At 50.6% G+C, this 15,143-nt stretch overlaps 1 protein-coding gene and 1 non-coding gene across 3 annotated transcripts in view; both read right to left on the bottom strand.

The window, feature by feature from the left end:
- XPNPEP3 (X-prolyl aminopeptidase 3) overlaps nucleotides 1-15,143 on the bottom strand; it is a 35,852-nt gene that overhangs the window by 4,932 nt on the left and 15,777 nt on the right. For both annotated transcript variants that reach the window (XM_004610533.2, XM_055143041.1), the window contains exons 3-9: nucleotides 14,274-14,681; nucleotides 11,470-11,672; nucleotides 7,698-7,760; nucleotides 4,309-4,422; nucleotides 2,141-2,226; nucleotides 1,518-1,698; nucleotides 349-469 (exon numbers count right to left, since the gene is read on the bottom strand). In XM_004610533.2, coding sequence (XP_004610590.2) covers nucleotides 349-469; nucleotides 1,518-1,698; nucleotides 2,141-2,226; nucleotides 4,309-4,422; nucleotides 7,698-7,760; nucleotides 11,470-11,672; nucleotides 14,274-14,681 — 1,176 coding nt within the window. The remainder of the gene's footprint in view (nucleotides 1-348; nucleotides 470-1,517; nucleotides 1,699-2,140; nucleotides 2,227-4,308; nucleotides 4,423-7,697; nucleotides 7,761-11,469; nucleotides 11,673-14,273; nucleotides 14,682-15,143) is intronic.
- TRNAV-AAC (transfer RNA valine (anticodon AAC)) lies at nucleotides 6,374-6,442 on the bottom strand. Its single transcript has one exon. It is a non-coding gene; the product is annotated as a tRNA-Val (tRNA).

Below are 15,143 nucleotides of genomic sequence, written 5' to 3'. Positions count from 1 at the left end.
TGATGTTAAATAAGAAAGTTCTGGGTTCAGAGAGAGTACAGCGTTAGGTAAGGACCTGCCTTGCAAGTGACAGAGCTGGGCTCAATCCCCAGCAGTGCATATGGTCCTTCAAGCACTGCAAGAGAGCCCTGAGCAGAGGCAGGAGTGAGCCCTGAGCACCGTTGGGTGTGATGTGGCCCCAAACTCCAAGGGATCCCAAGCCTCCCTCGAAAACACCATCCCTTCAACACTGGCTTCACCACCTTGTTTCCTCTAGTTTACTTAAGTCGGTTCAGGTGAAAATGATGCTTCTCGCCCTGACGCCACCGTGACTGCCCCAAGGGCCAGAGGCTGCTGGTGCTCCCTTACCTGGCTCGACGGTGATCACCATGCCGGGCTGGAGCGGCAGGGACCGGGGAATGTCTGGCGTGTCGTGGACATCCATCCCGAGGTAATGGCCCACATGGTGAGGGCAATATTTTCGAGCCGCCTGAGATTAAAGTTATCTTGGCATTATTTAGAGTGGTGACACTGTTAGGGGGCATCTGGGCAGGTTGAAACCGGTGGCTCCTCCCACGTCTCATGGCTGCGTCTCTCATCTTTCACTCATCCCTGATAAACCAAGCCCCCCTCTCGGACGTGATCCTGCCAATGTCACTGTAATGAAGTCACACTTCCATCCCCATGACTTACTATACTAATGCACATCCTAAGAACAACCACGACAAATAAAACCCTCTTTGTCGGGGAAGGACACGGCTGTGTATCTCACAGCCACTGTGGGGTCAGCATGAAGCATCAAATACCAGAACAACTGTTAGGCACGTGTCAGCTTGGGCATTTCCACCCACGCAAGTCCTCCTTGAGGAGGCACACGGAGAGGTAGTAGAGAGGGGAGGGCACTTGCCTTGCATGCAGCAAACCCGGCTTTGATCCCCAGCACCCCATATGGTACCACAAGCCAGACAGGAGTGATCCCTGAGTACTGCCAGGAGTGGCCCCCAAATAAAAACAAAACAAACCGCCAGTTCTATTGGTCTGAGTGGGACGAATTTCCGGCTTCTCCCGTACTGAAGGCACCTGCAGCCTCAATCTGAAGGTGGGAGGTGCTACAGTGAGTGTCAGGCCGAGGCTGTCTGTCCTTCCTGAACACCACAGCACTTCGGGCGTAGTGACACTCACTAAAGACGGAGCCCTGAGTAGAGCGCTTAACGCCGTCACTGAGGCAACAAGCACCTTCTCCTCCAACCTCTACCTTTTCACTGCTGCCGTGGGAGGATTAAATGTCACCTCCCCTCTTTGTGTCCTTTCCTAGGGCCTGCTGCAGACTTCATTTTATGTTTTCTGACCAGAGCTGGGGAGCAATGATCAGAATGTGCCGCCATCTTCTGGAAGGAGAAAGTACTGACTCCCTTTGTTTTAATCCTCGTTGCACCTGAACTCCCTCACACAGGTGAAAGAATCATAGGCCCTTTTCTAGCCGCAGCCTGCTTGGGACCGGTGAGGGCCTCAGGACAGGGATCCAAAGGAGCTGGTACCTTGAAGGCGCTGCCGTCCTGCGTGTCCTTCAGGACGCCCAGCTCTCGGAGCTTCTGTCCGATCAGGGTCAGCATCACAGAGTAGACATTCTCCAGGCTCGTCCCGGGAGAGCAGAGTGTCAGACAGTCCCTCTGGACCTCGAGCACGGCTTCGTAGAGCTCTGCCTGAGCTGCCGAGAACCTGGGCGGGAAGACGCCAGAGCCTGAATGCTGAGGAGGTTGACCCAGCGGGAAGCTGGCTCCTAAGTTTGGCCAGAAGCCCCTCGAGGTGATGACTCCAGAGCACAGCTGGAACCCGCCTAGTAGTACCAAGCTAGAATGTCTCAAAACCCAGAGCCGTGGAGCTGGGGCGTCCCTCCGAAGGACGTGAGGCTCACCCTGACCCTTTGCAAAATCAAGAACCAAGACACGGGTCAGTATTGTGGTTACTAGCAACTCAACAGTTTCTCATGACCTTTGGAGGGGAAATTTCTTAGCGATGATACGAGAGAAATTATCGGGAAATAAGCCGGTGGGCACGGGACGAGGCCAGCGCCCTGCATCTCTGCTCTCTCTTGAACCCAAACACAGCCCTCTCCCAGCTCGAACCAAGACGTGGGGGAAGGTAACCTGGGAAGCCCTACCTGCCGCTGACAGGCCAGGTGCGGGTGATGTCACTCACATAGCCCGAGGACTCACAGCCGCCATCCAGCAGCACCATCTCGCCGTCCTGGAACAACAGGACACACAGCAGAAATAAAGTTGTGTTTCTCCTTCTTTTTTTGTTTTTGGGTCACACTCAGTGGAGCTCGGGACTTACTCCTGGCTCTGTGCACAGGTGTCACCCACTCCGATGGTGCTTGGGGGACCACACGGGATGTTGGAGATCAAACTCGGGGAGGGCTGCAGGCCAAGCAAATGCCCTACCCTCTAAATCTCTCTCAAGCTAGATGCCTCAAAACCAGACTGTCTAGTGGTTTTTTTTTTTTTTTTGCCTTTTGCGTCACACCGTCGATGCACAGGGGTTACTCCTGGCTCTGCGCTCAGAGGACCATACAGGATGCTGGGAATCGAACCCGGGTTGGCCATGTGCAAGGCAAATGCCCTACCCGCTGTGCTATTGCTCCAGCCCCTGTCTTTTTTTTTGCTTTTTGAGTCACACCTGGCGATGCACAGGGGCTACTCCTGGCTCTTCACTCAGGAATTACCCCTGGCGGTGCTCAGGGGACCATATGGGATGCTGGGAATCGAACCCGGGTCGGCCGCGTGCAAGGCAAACACCCTACCCGCTGTGCTATCGCTCCAGCCCCTAGTTTTTTTTTAAAAAAGGTTGTTCAGGAATAGAAGAAAAGAGAAAAACAAACAAGATTAAAATAAAAGGGCCAGAGATATATCCAGGGATTAAAGTGCTTGTCTTGTCTTGTATTTTACAAACCTGACACTGCATATGGTCCCTGAGTTATATGAGCCAGGAGTTATTTCTGTGCACAGAGCCAGGACCAATCCCTTAGCATTGCTGGGTGGGCCCAACCACGCCCTTCTGCCCCCCCACAGCTCCCCTGAAAAACCCCAAAACATGGGGCTGGAAACAGTACAGTGGGTAGTGTGCTTGCCTTGCTCATGGCTGACTTGGGTTTGATCCCTGGTACCCCGTATTGTCCTGAGCCCCGACAGGACTAATTCCTGAGTGCAGAGCAAGGAGCAACCCCTAAGCACTGCCTGGTGTGGCCTAAAAAGCAAAAACAAAAAAATCCAAAACGCGGGGCTGGAGCAATAGCACAGCGGGTAGGACATTTGCCTTGCACGCGGCCGACCCGGGTTCTAATCCCAGCATCCCATATGGTTCCCTGAGCACTGCCAGGAGTAATTCCTGAGTGCAGAGCCAGGAGTAACCCCTGTGTATCGCCAGGTGTGACCCAAAAAAAGAAAAAAAAATAAAAGAAAAAAACATAAAAGAAAAAAAAACCCAAAACGCAACTCTGTAGGGGTGAGAGGAAGAGCTCTGCACGCAGGGTCACCCCTGGTGCCTCAGGTCCCCTGAACACTGCTGGGGGTAGCCCCAGGCATGCTGGGGGTGGCCCAAACACTGCTCACCCCTCGCCCAAAGATAACTAAGAATGAACTTCATAACATTTGCCTTAATATCTGGTTCTCAAACATGTTTGGTCCCTAGTTACCACAAATCCTGAGAGTTTACAAAGTGAAATGAGCAAAGGTTTCAGAGGAAGACACTGGCTCTGTTTTCTGGTTTACTATCCTTATCTGCCAAACAGGTATGCAGACAAAGGCCACTGTACTAATGCAAGAATCAAGGTGATGTCTGCAAAAGTATATTAAATAATAAAGTGCTCTATAAATGGAGGATTTTTCTTTTTTTCTTTTTTTTTTTTTGCTTTTTTGGGTCACACTTGGCGATGCTCAAGGGTTACTCCTGGCTCTGCACTCAGGAATTACCCCTGGCGGTGCTCAGGGGACCATATGGGATGCTGGGAATCGAACCCGGGTCGGCCACATGCAAGGCAAACGCCCTACTCGCTGTGCTATTGCTCCAGCCCTCTCCTTTTTTTTTTTTTAAAGCCACCACCAGCAGTGCTCAGGGCTGACTCCTGGTGGTGCTTGGGGGGCCAAACGGGGTGCCAGGGAGTGAACCTGTTCGGCTGTGTGCAACACACAACATCCTGCTACATTACCACTCCAGCCCCAATGAACGGTGGCTATTTTGTCAGAGCTGTAGGTCAGGGAACCATGAAGTTAAGAGCTTTTCTCCTAAGGTGTCTGGAACCAGGGCCACAGCCCCGAAGGTGCTTGCTACCTTGATCAGCTGGTTGTTCTTCACATAGTGCAGAGTGTTCGAGCGGTTTCCTCCAGCAACCACGGGCGGGTAGGCCAGGATGTCGGCCCCTCGGGCCCGGCACTCGAACTCGAACTGAAAGACAACAGTGAGGTCAGCTGGAGAGCATGACCGGAAGAGTCCGGGCTCTCTCAACGGCCCATCCCTCCCTCCAAGTGGGCATCTTGGGCCTCAGTGGAGAACGAACTGTCCAATCCAACTTAAAAAGTTTCAGGCGCGGTGATCTGTAATACTGTTAATAGGGTTTCCTGCCCCACCTTTCCCCTGTAGTAGTTCAATCTCTGTAGGCCGCACCTGGTGATGCCAAGGAGTTAATTCTGGCTCTGCACTCAAGAATCTCTCCACGGGCAGGAGTGATAGTACAGCGGGGAGGGCATTTGCCTTGCATGCGGCTGACCCGGGTTCGATTCCCAACATCCCATATGGTCCCCCAAACACCGCCAGGAGTGATTCCTGAGTGCAGAGCCAGGAGTAACATCTGAGCATCGATGGGTGTGACCCAAAAAGAAAAAAAAAAAATCACTCCTGGCAGTGCTCAGGAGACCATATGGGGAACTAGGTCAGCTGTGTGCAAGGTGGGTGCCCTGCCATTATAATCTCTCTCCTGACCCCCATCCTCATTTTTGGTTCTGGGATCACCCCCAGCAGTGCTTAAGGCCCTACTCCTGGCACTGTGCTAAGGGATCACTTCTGTTGGTGCTGGGGGAACATATGTGGTGCCAGGGATCAAACCTGGGCTGGCTGCATGCAAGGCCAGGATCCCATCCACTGTACTACTGCTCCAGCCCCAGTAGCCCATTTTTTTTTTCCTTCTTGGGTCATACCTGGCAATGCTCAGGGGTTACTCCTGGCTCTGCACTGAGGAATTACTCCTGGCGGTGCTCAGGAGACCATTATAGGATGCTGGGAATTGAACCTGGGTCAGGCACGTGCAAGGCAAATGCCCTCCCCGCTGTGCTATCACTCCAGCCCCAGCAGCCCAATTTTTAAAGCTGTAACTACAGTTTATTTCTTTTATTCTCACCCCAGTCCTGTCAGCCCACTATTGTATCTGTTCTGAGTGCTTTCTACATCTGCCCTGATTTTGATGCCTCTAGTCCAGAAAACAAAACCTTTGGTCCAGGCTGAGACTAGAGAAAAGTCATGTCAAGTTACTGTTTATTCTTATTTAGATACATACTAGAACAGGGCTATTCTTATTTAGATACATACTAGAACAGGGCTTGCATTTCCCACCACAGTCTGAGTTACTAATTTCAGCCTTCCAAGTATCAGCCAACCTCTCTGTTCTGGAAGAAGTGAAAAAGGAGGCTAGGCAAGTGGTCAACTCCACTAATTCCATTACGCCGTAGTATGATGGGACAGGTGGCCGCCAAGCAGCTGCCACTATAGTAAGATGAATATCTTGTCTTCATTTACTCAAAAGTCTGGGCACGGGGAAGACTTAAGTGCCTGGAGTGCATGCTTTGCACGCAGTACCCCTAGGTTCCACATGGTCCCCAAGCACTGCCAAAGGGACCTGAGCAGCACCGGGGATAGCCCCAAAACTAAAATAATTATTCTTGGTGATATAGTACAGTGAGTAAGGCGCTTGTTTTGCAAGTGGCTGACCCGGGTTCTATTGTCAGCATCCCATATGGTTGTCCCCTAAGCCTGCCAGAAATGATCCTTGAGTGCAGAACCAGGAGTAAGCTCTGAGCACTGCTGGGTGTGGTCCAAAAACAAAAACACCCCTAATTATTCTTCTCTCATGTCTTTATTCATCTCTTCTACCATGCAGTCTTCTAGTTTTTGGTGTGTATCGGAGGCCTCAGGGCCATTCCTGGTGATTCTTTTTTTTTTTTTTTTTGCTTTTTGGGTCACACCCGGCAATGCACAGGGGTCACTCCTGGCTCATGCACTCAGGAATCACCCCCGGCGGTGCTCAGGGGACCATATGGGATGCTGGGAATCGAACCCGGGTCGGCCGCGTGCAAGGCAAACGCCCTACCCGCTGTGCTATCACTCCAGCCGCAAGGACTCCTGATGTTTCTGCCCGGTTTCGAACCGGGGACCTTTCGCGTGTTAGGCGAACGTGATAACCACTACACTACTCCTGGTGATTCTTGCCTAATTGGGTTCAACGCATGGGGCAGAGAAGGCATCGCTGTTGGGGGTGTTCTGTGGTGCCTTGCTGGGGATCACCTGGACATCTTGGCAGTGCTTGATGCCTACAGGAATATACTTGGCAACGCTTGAGGGATTATGTGGTGACAGATATGGAGCCGGGGGTTGGTTGCATGCGCGGTGAATGCCTTGATTCTAGTATATCCTTATCCCACTACTTTATAATGTTCTTCATTTACTTGTTGTCTGCATATTTTACACTCATCTGATAATTACCAGATATAGTCCTCTCTATCGATATCCAAGTCACTTTCATTAAAGTCAAATCAATAGAACGAGTCATGCCCAGGAACTGCCTCTGGCACCAAGTAAGCTCTTTCATGGGCCATGATCCAGAGACTCATAAATAAATCTTGGAAGAAATCAACACGTTGCAGATTCTTCCGGACCTCCTGCAAGGCTGAGTCATCTGGAGCATCCTGGACGCAGGGCAGCTGAGCCCAGCACCTGCCGAAACAGAACTCTAGCAGTCCAAATCCTCCACACTCCACGATCAACACCATGCTTCCAGCTGGACTTCACTGCTCGGGTTGAGCCTAATCCAGAAATTAATCTGTTGAAAACTTCAGGTATCCGGGTTTGGTGACTGAAATCTCCAGGCTTTCACTGAGTGGGGGGTGGGCGACCTCCCCCCATCTCCCTGTACTTCGGGAAATCCTGGCAGTTCCACACGTACTCCAAAGCTGCCACCCATTAGAAGTTTAACTCCAGCCCAGCTGCATCACACCATTAAAAATTTGGGTTTCTTTGGAGCGACACCTCAAACTCTACAACACTGAGACACCAGAAATAGCACACCAGATTGGGTGGGATGTAATGCAGATGAACAAAATATCAACACAGAAGGCTTAACCTGTATCTCTTATGCAAGGGCTTAATAGCTCCAAGTTGAGATACAAAATCTTCACTAACTTTCTTCTGAAGAAATATATTTTGGTCACTGTTTTAGCAAATTATAACAAGCAATATAAAAAATAAGTTATTGAGGGTCTGCTATGGCAGTAGGCTTAAAGGTAGCCGGGGAAGCTGGGGAGAGTGGTGGAGGGAAGGTGCAGTGGTGGTGGGATTAGTGCTGGCATATGAAACGTCTGTGACAAAGTGTCATGAACAACTTTGTAAACCACAGTATTTATGTAAGGTGTAAGGGGAAAAATAAAATAAGCAGTCCTAGTATAGACACTCACCTTGGCGTACAGGAAGGCTTCTCCCACGGGAGCCTTACTGGCACACATGGTCTCTATGAAAGCCTGCAACAGAGATAAGAAAGCGCTTGTTTGCTTAAAAAAATATTATTAAAAGAAAGATTTTTTGGGGGAGCCACACCCAGTTGTGCTCAAGGCTTACTCCTAACTCTGTAGAGCCTAGGAAATGGCTCTGGGAGGGTTCTGGGGACCATATGGGGTGCCGGGATCAAATCTGGCACTATTGCTCCAGCTCCCCCCAAGTAATCATTATAAAAAATACCCCCTCAGGCCTGAGAGACAGTACAGCAGGTAAGATGCTGGCCTTGCACTCAGCTGACCCAGGAAAACAAGCATCCATCTGCTTCAGCTGAGTTTCGTTCACCCTTGGCCAGAAGGTGGAGCTCCAGCCAAAGGAAACTAGGCCATTCTATTTTTTTATTTTTCACTTATTTTTTGGTTTGGGGGCCACACCCAGCTCCTAGTTCTGTGTTCAGGGATCAATCCTGGTGGGGGCTGAGGGACACTACAGGGTGCTGGGGATGGAACACTGGGTTAACTGCGTGCAAGGGAAGAGCCCTTCCCACTGAACTGTAGCTCAGGTTCATCCAGTTTTCAATTGTGTAGAGCTGAGATCAAACCCAGGGCCACATGCATCCAAGTAAGTGCCCTACCGCTGAGCTACATCCCAGACTAGGATACCTGAAGCAGTAATGCCTCTGTCTTCTCTTTTTATTTTGAGCCACTCCTGGTGATGCTCAGGGATTACTCCTGGCTCTGTACTCGGGACCATATGCGATGCAGGGAAGTGAACCTGGGTTGGCGACCCACTGTACTTTCTCTCTGGGAATGACACAGCACCTGGACACACCCCAAATGGGGCTTCCCACCTGACTATGATGCTGGATCTCAGGTTATAAAAAGGGACTTCCAGATCTTCCTATCAGTTTACTGATAAGGGTTTAAAAAGAGTTTAAGACTCTACAAGAGAAGTAAGGGCAGTTCTTTTTTTTTTTTTTTGCTTTTTGGGTCACACCCAGCGATGCTCAGGGGTTACTCCTGGCTTTGCACTCAGGAATTACTCCTGGCGGTGCTTGGGGGACCATATGGGATGCCGGGGATCGAACCCGGGTCGGCCGCGTGCAAGGCAAACGCCCTACCCGCTGTGCTATCGCTCCGGCCCCAGGGCAGTTCTTTTAACTAATGTTTCATTCACAAAACATCTGCGTCTCTGCGGGCCCATATCCACACCTCCCCTCTCCACATAGCCACCCCTGAGACCCCCTGCCTGCCCTAGTTACACCTGAGACTCTGCCTGCCTCAAAGCCACACCTGAAATCTCTGGCCGCCCCACAGCCACCCCTGAGACCCTCTGCCTGCCCCACAGCCACCCGAGACCCTCTGCCTGCCCCACAGCCACCCTTGAGACCCTCTGCCCGGCCACTCTCCAGGCCACTCCAGGCCGCAGCCATGGCTCACACCTCCACTCCCACTGCTTGAATGCTGGGCCAGTCGCCAAGCGGCTGTGGACAGCCCCATTCATCACCTCACTGCGCACACTTGAATTCCCACGGTGACCCCAGACTCAGGCAGATGGCTGCCGCCAAAGACGTCATGCTACGAATGGCTTATTCCACCTACCCCAGAGAAACCCTCGCACGGCGGGGTGTTGGGAGGGCACCAGAGACTGCAGTCGCAGCCAGGAGAGGCAGGGCCAAGGTGGCATTGAAAGCGGCCCCATACCCCACATGGGGTCTCGAAATTACAAACCACAAATGGTCCCAAATCAGAATTGCTGGGCGAGGATGGGCGGGGAGGGAGAGAACAGCGCCCAGCCCGAGGCCGCCGAGCACCACACACACCCGGCAAACCAGAAGCAGCCCGCCCCGCTCCCTGCATGAGGAGCACAAACGGGACGATGGGTCCGAGTCTCGTTACAGGTGGCTCCAGTCTGTCTGAGAAGCCCTGAGACAGTAATCAAGACCAGCATCACAGTGGGGATGTGCCGACGACGGGCAGGACGGCAGCCTTACCCGTTACGTGTTACAGACAGTCCTGTGCCCCGTTACCGGGGGGGAGGGGAACAGGCGTGAGGCTGAGGAGCGCCAGCTGGGACGCCTGCGTCACTGACAGGAAGAGAACCCAGCGTAGCTTGGTCGGCCCACACCCGGAGACCAGGAGAAGTGTTTCGGCTGGGCCTGGGAGTGCCGCAGAGCAGGGAGACTGGGGACTGTTTACCGGTGACCAATTAGGGCATCTATAGCTGGGAATCCCGACGCTTCTGCAGCTTCAGTGCTTTTTGGTTTTGAGGCAGTACTAGATGGGGCTCCATAGCTACAGCCAGCTGGGTGCCCGGGGCCACTCCTGGTGCTCAGGTACTGAGCGGAGCTGCAGGCACAGGAGCTCAGGCTGCTAGGCCGTCTTTGTGGCTTAAAATCAAATTTTTTTTTTTGTTATTGTTTTGTTTTGGGTCACACCCGGCGATGCACAGGGTCACTCCTGGCTCATGCACTCAGGAATTACTCCTGGCGGTGCTTGGGGGACCATATGGGATGCTGGGATTCGAACCCGGGTCGGCCGCGTGCAAGGCAAACGCCCTACCCGCTGTGCTATCACTCCAGCCCCTAAAATTTTTTTTTTTTTTTTTGGTTTGGCCTCTGACAGTGCTCACGGGCTACACCTAGCTCTACGCTTTGTGGTTTCTTCTGGCAGTGCTCGGGGGACCAAGCAGAGCTAGGGGTCAACCCGGTCTCCAGCACGTCAAGTATTCGCCTCAGTCTCTCAAGCTCTCTCTCCAACCCAAATGTATTTCTTGTTTTCTTTCTTCGGGGCCACACCTGGCATTGCTTAGGGCTTACACCTGACTCTGTGCTCAGGGATCATACCCTGCAAGTCTTGGAGGACCGTAAGGGGTGATGGGAATTGAACCTGAGTTGGCTGCATGTAATAGCGCAAGCACTCTACCTACAGTACTTTCTCAGGCCCTTGAGGCACTAACTTTGGTCAAGGCCTTGTGACAAGTGTTGTGAGTTGTGAGGTCAATAAGGACATGTAAAGATGCTCAACCTCATTAAACATTATGGAAATGCAAATAAAAACCACAAGCAACCATTAGGATGGTCATTAACCAAAAACTAGAAAGAGTGAGCTGGGTACAGATAGAGAAAATGGAACACTTGTGCATTGCTAGTGGAAGATACAATGGCATGGGTACTATTCCTCAAAAATTCCTCAAAGTACAAAACAGAAGTGCCATTTGATTCAGCAACCCCGCTTTGGGATATATATATGTATGTACACACACACACACACACACACACACACAGAGTGGTGCACAGGTGTCATCACAGGATTGGGAGTAGGGGGGAAGACAGTTACGCAGTGCCAAGGTTTGAACCATAGTCACACAGGCTAGGCAAAGCTACATCAAGGCGCTATCTCTTTCCAGCTTTGATATTCTCTCTTTAAAGCTCCTGTACTATTGTAGCCTTTCCAATCAAGTACAGATTTGTAAGCATTGCCATGTTGGGTCCATGGGTTCAGATGGGGTCCAAAGAATCGCCCTTATCAAAAGGAAAGAAGAAATAACTAAGTCCTGGGTAAGAGCCACAAGAAGGCTCTTACCTTCTGTCTAGACTTGCATTGCAAGGTGCTGAGCAAGGCTCTAGACAAGTTCACCAACCCTGGGGCTAGAAACTAGAAAATGACCGCAGCGGGCACATGACCCCCAGGTGCCAGAGAATCCTGGAAAATACTTTCTTAATAGGAATCATACCTCTGACGTCAGCTTGCCAGCAATCTGCATTAGCTCGATTTCTGCAGGAGATTTGATGAGCCGGAGGCGCTGGATCAGCTGCTGGACAGCCCGGACCTTGTTCTTGCTCTTGGCCTTGGCCTCGGTCAGATGCTGCATGTAGCCAGAGTGAAGCTGCGTGTGACTCGGTTTCATCCAGTCATACCACACTGTAGTGGCCTCGGCTTAAAAGGAGAAGGCAAAAATTAAAATAAAATAAAAACCCGTAACTGACTGCAAGAAACACCAACTATCAGAATGACCTGACCGAAAGCCAGCGCTTCTCTAAAAGGGTGCAGCAGAAACGCTTAAGATTCAAGTGATTTGGGGCCAGAGCAACTGCAGAGTGAGTGGGATACTAGCCTTTCGAGTGGTGGATCTGGGTTCAATCCTTGGCACCCCATGTGGTCCCTAAACTTCCCAGAGCTGATCCCTGAGCCCAAAGCCAGGACTATACCCTGAGCACATCTGAGTGTGGCCCCCAAATAAAAACAAACACGAACGAAATAATTCAAGGACAGGACCATTAAGTCATTAGAAAGGCTATTTCCTGGAAATAACAAGATACCGGAGACTGAATATACAGTTTCTGCACCTACACGTCAGTGTGGGCAGAGCTGGCTGATTCCCCAAGCAGCCCCCACCCCCAAAGAGAATGGAGAATAAGAAGATAGCTCAAAGGGCTGGAGCACAAACACTGCATGTGGGAGGCCTGGGTTTGATCCCTGGCACTGCACAGTCTCCTGAGCATGGCCAGAAGTGCCCCTCAGAGCATCAACAGACATGGCCCCCCAATAAAACAAACTAAAGATATCAGGAGGAATGTTTTTGAGAAATATCTTTTAGGTAAGATTTTAATAATACTGGGTTATTAAAGGGCTGGAGCGAAAGCACAGAGGGTAGGGTGTTTGCCTTGCACGCAGCCAACTCAGGTTTGATTTCTCCTCCCCCCTCGGAGAGCCCGGAAAGCTACCGAGAGTATCTTGCCCGCACTGCAGGGCCTAGCAAGCTACCCGTGGCGTATTCGATATGCCAAAAACAGTAACAAGTCTCACCATGGAGATGTTACTGGTGCTTGCTTGAGCAAATCAATGAGCAATGGGATGACAGTGACAGTCATTAAAATTCTGATTGTAGAACATGACAGTCAACAAGTACATACAAAATAAAGGTAAGACCAAGTGACATAAGGGCAATGGTGCTCTGGTGGTGGCGAAAGTGCCATAAACTTAAGCATTAGCGCCATAAATCGTTAACACTACTGCAACCATGTTGCCTAAAGTACAATAAAAGCATTTTAAATTCAACAAAAAAATAAAATGATTCACTAATCCGGTTGTTTGGGGGCACACACAAGAATGCTCAGAAGCTATTCTTGGTTTTGTGCTTAGGGGTTGCTCCTGGCTGTGCTCAGAGGACCACGCGAGGCCAAGCCTGCAGTTTTTAATTTTCACACTTGCCAGAAGCTGCACCTTTGTGGGTGCGTACACTGGCTGCAAGGGTGGCCAGAGAAAGTACAGAGAAGCTGCCAGGGTCAGCTCTGCAAATGTGGGCCCTTGGAACCTGACGCAGGCGCCCTACGCCCATGAATGCTCCTCTGGCCGCAGGTTGGTTTCTAGATGAGAATCCCAGGGCCAGAGCGAGAGCACAGAGTAATGCTGGGCGCTTGCCTTGTATGTGGCCGACCCAGGTTTGATCCCTGACATCCTGTATGGTCCTCCTAGGAGTAACCCCTGAGCATTGCCAGGTATGGTCCCCGAAATAAAAATGAAAAAGCAGACACTTTCTTGAGCTGCAGATTTGCAAGATTTGAGCAAGATAATAAAGTAGTGTAGGTTCTGAGAAACTGCAGAATAAGAATGGCAAAAGATTGTGCTTACAACTTTGTAACATAGAGACAGTGACTCATACAAGGGGTAAAAATACAAGTGTGCAAAAGAATCATTTTAGAATGTTATTTAAATGCATATTCTGTTAGGGAGCCCAAGATTTTTTTTTTTTTTTTTTTTGCTTTTTGGGTCACACCCAGCGATGCTCAGGGGTTACTCCTGGCTTTGCACTCAGGAATTACTCCTGGCAGTGCTTGGGGGACCATATGGGATGCCGGGGATCGAACCCGGGTCGGCCGCGTGCAAGGCAGACGCCCTACCCGCTGTGCTATCGCTCCGGCCCCAGGGAGCCCAAGATTTTATATTCCTCTTATTAAGCATTTATCATTCCAGGACGCATCATCACGGGATTCTGATGCTGGGGACACAGGGATCAATCCTTGAGCATGTGGCCCCATCTGAAAGGCTGGCAAAAGCATGAAGACAGGAGGTGGAGGGGTGTCAGGGGTCTGGTTGTAACCCTGAACTGGCTCACGCTCACTTTCTGCTCTAAAAGGAAATTCAAAAGTAAGACAATCAGCGGTCTCTGTGAATAAAGAATCGATTGGTGGGGCTGGAGCGATAGCACAGCGGGTAGGGCATTTGCCTTGCACGCGGCCGACCCGGGTTCTAATCCCAGCATCCCACTCAGGGTAATTCCTGAGTGAAGAGCCAGGAGTAACCCCTGTGCATCGCTGGGTGTGACCCAAAAAACCAAAAAAAAAAAAAAAAAAAAAAAAAAAAAAGAATCGATTGGAGAGTTAGCAACTGAATAAGTGAAATTACTAAAGCAGCCCGATCTTCTGGGAATTGCCGCTATCGGGATCATTTTAGGAAACTGAGAACTTGGCTTAAGCAGGCAGGGAAAATCTCAATGGCAGAGAGGCCTGTGACTTAACTGCTGTTCCTGCGGATTACCTTTCAGTCTTGGGATCAGGTGCTGAAATTCTTCCAGGGTGTAGGCTTCGTCCACGCCCGTGAGAGCGATTGCCCCATCAGTTCCAGACCGCGGGCCATCCCAAAGTTCTCGACTGGGGTCTCTCCGAGGCACAAAAAGCACGGCCTTGTGCGCTGGTAACTGCTTGCCAGGGAGGCTCTGAAGGACCAGAATGCTATCAGGCTCTTGGAATCCACACAGGTACAAGAAATTGTTGTCTTGATGGAAGGTATAGGGGATGTCATTGCTCATGTAGTACGTAGGGTTAGACAACAGAACCACGGTGTGGTCTGTCCCACTCTGCCCTTGTGTCTCCTCGTGGATCAGAGACATTAATTTGTGTCTGCGAAGTGCATATTCCACCTGGGAAAGTCCTGGCGTCACCTCCCCTAAAAATGACAAACAACAGAGATGGTTTGCATTTCTTTGTCAAAGCACTTTGGGTAGAAATCAGTAGGAGACACAGCTCATGTCTTCAATTTGCACCAAATCTCTTTGTGGCATATATGGGAACCAAGGAGCTAACCCAGATTTCTAACTTCGATTCTACGAAGCAATCTGGGCCTGAAAGTCAGAGTCATGACTCCGTAAAGGGCCCAGGGAGATGACTCAAAGAGCTGGATTACAGGCTCTGCACTGTACTTGATTTCTGGAACTTCGTGGTACCCCAACCGCCACCATGGGTGGATCCCCAAGTTTGGAGCAGCCTTTAGCCTCCAGGTATAACCCTCAAAACAGAAAACAAAGAAGATCTCTTTTAGCTCTCTGGTTCACAGAAACAAATATTACTACTATGTAGAACGTATACATATCATATATACTGTTAGGTATATATTCTGAAGTTTTTTTTT

This window comes from Sorex araneus, chromosome 6 (genome assembly GCF_027595985.1).
Source record: "Sorex araneus isolate mSorAra2 chromosome 6, mSorAra2.pri, whole genome shotgun sequence".
Classification (NCBI taxonomy): domain Eukaryota; kingdom Metazoa; phylum Chordata; class Mammalia; order Eulipotyphla; family Soricidae; genus Sorex; species Sorex araneus.
Note: the sequence above shows the minus strand (reverse complement) of the source record. Positions and strands in the feature narration are given on the sequence as shown.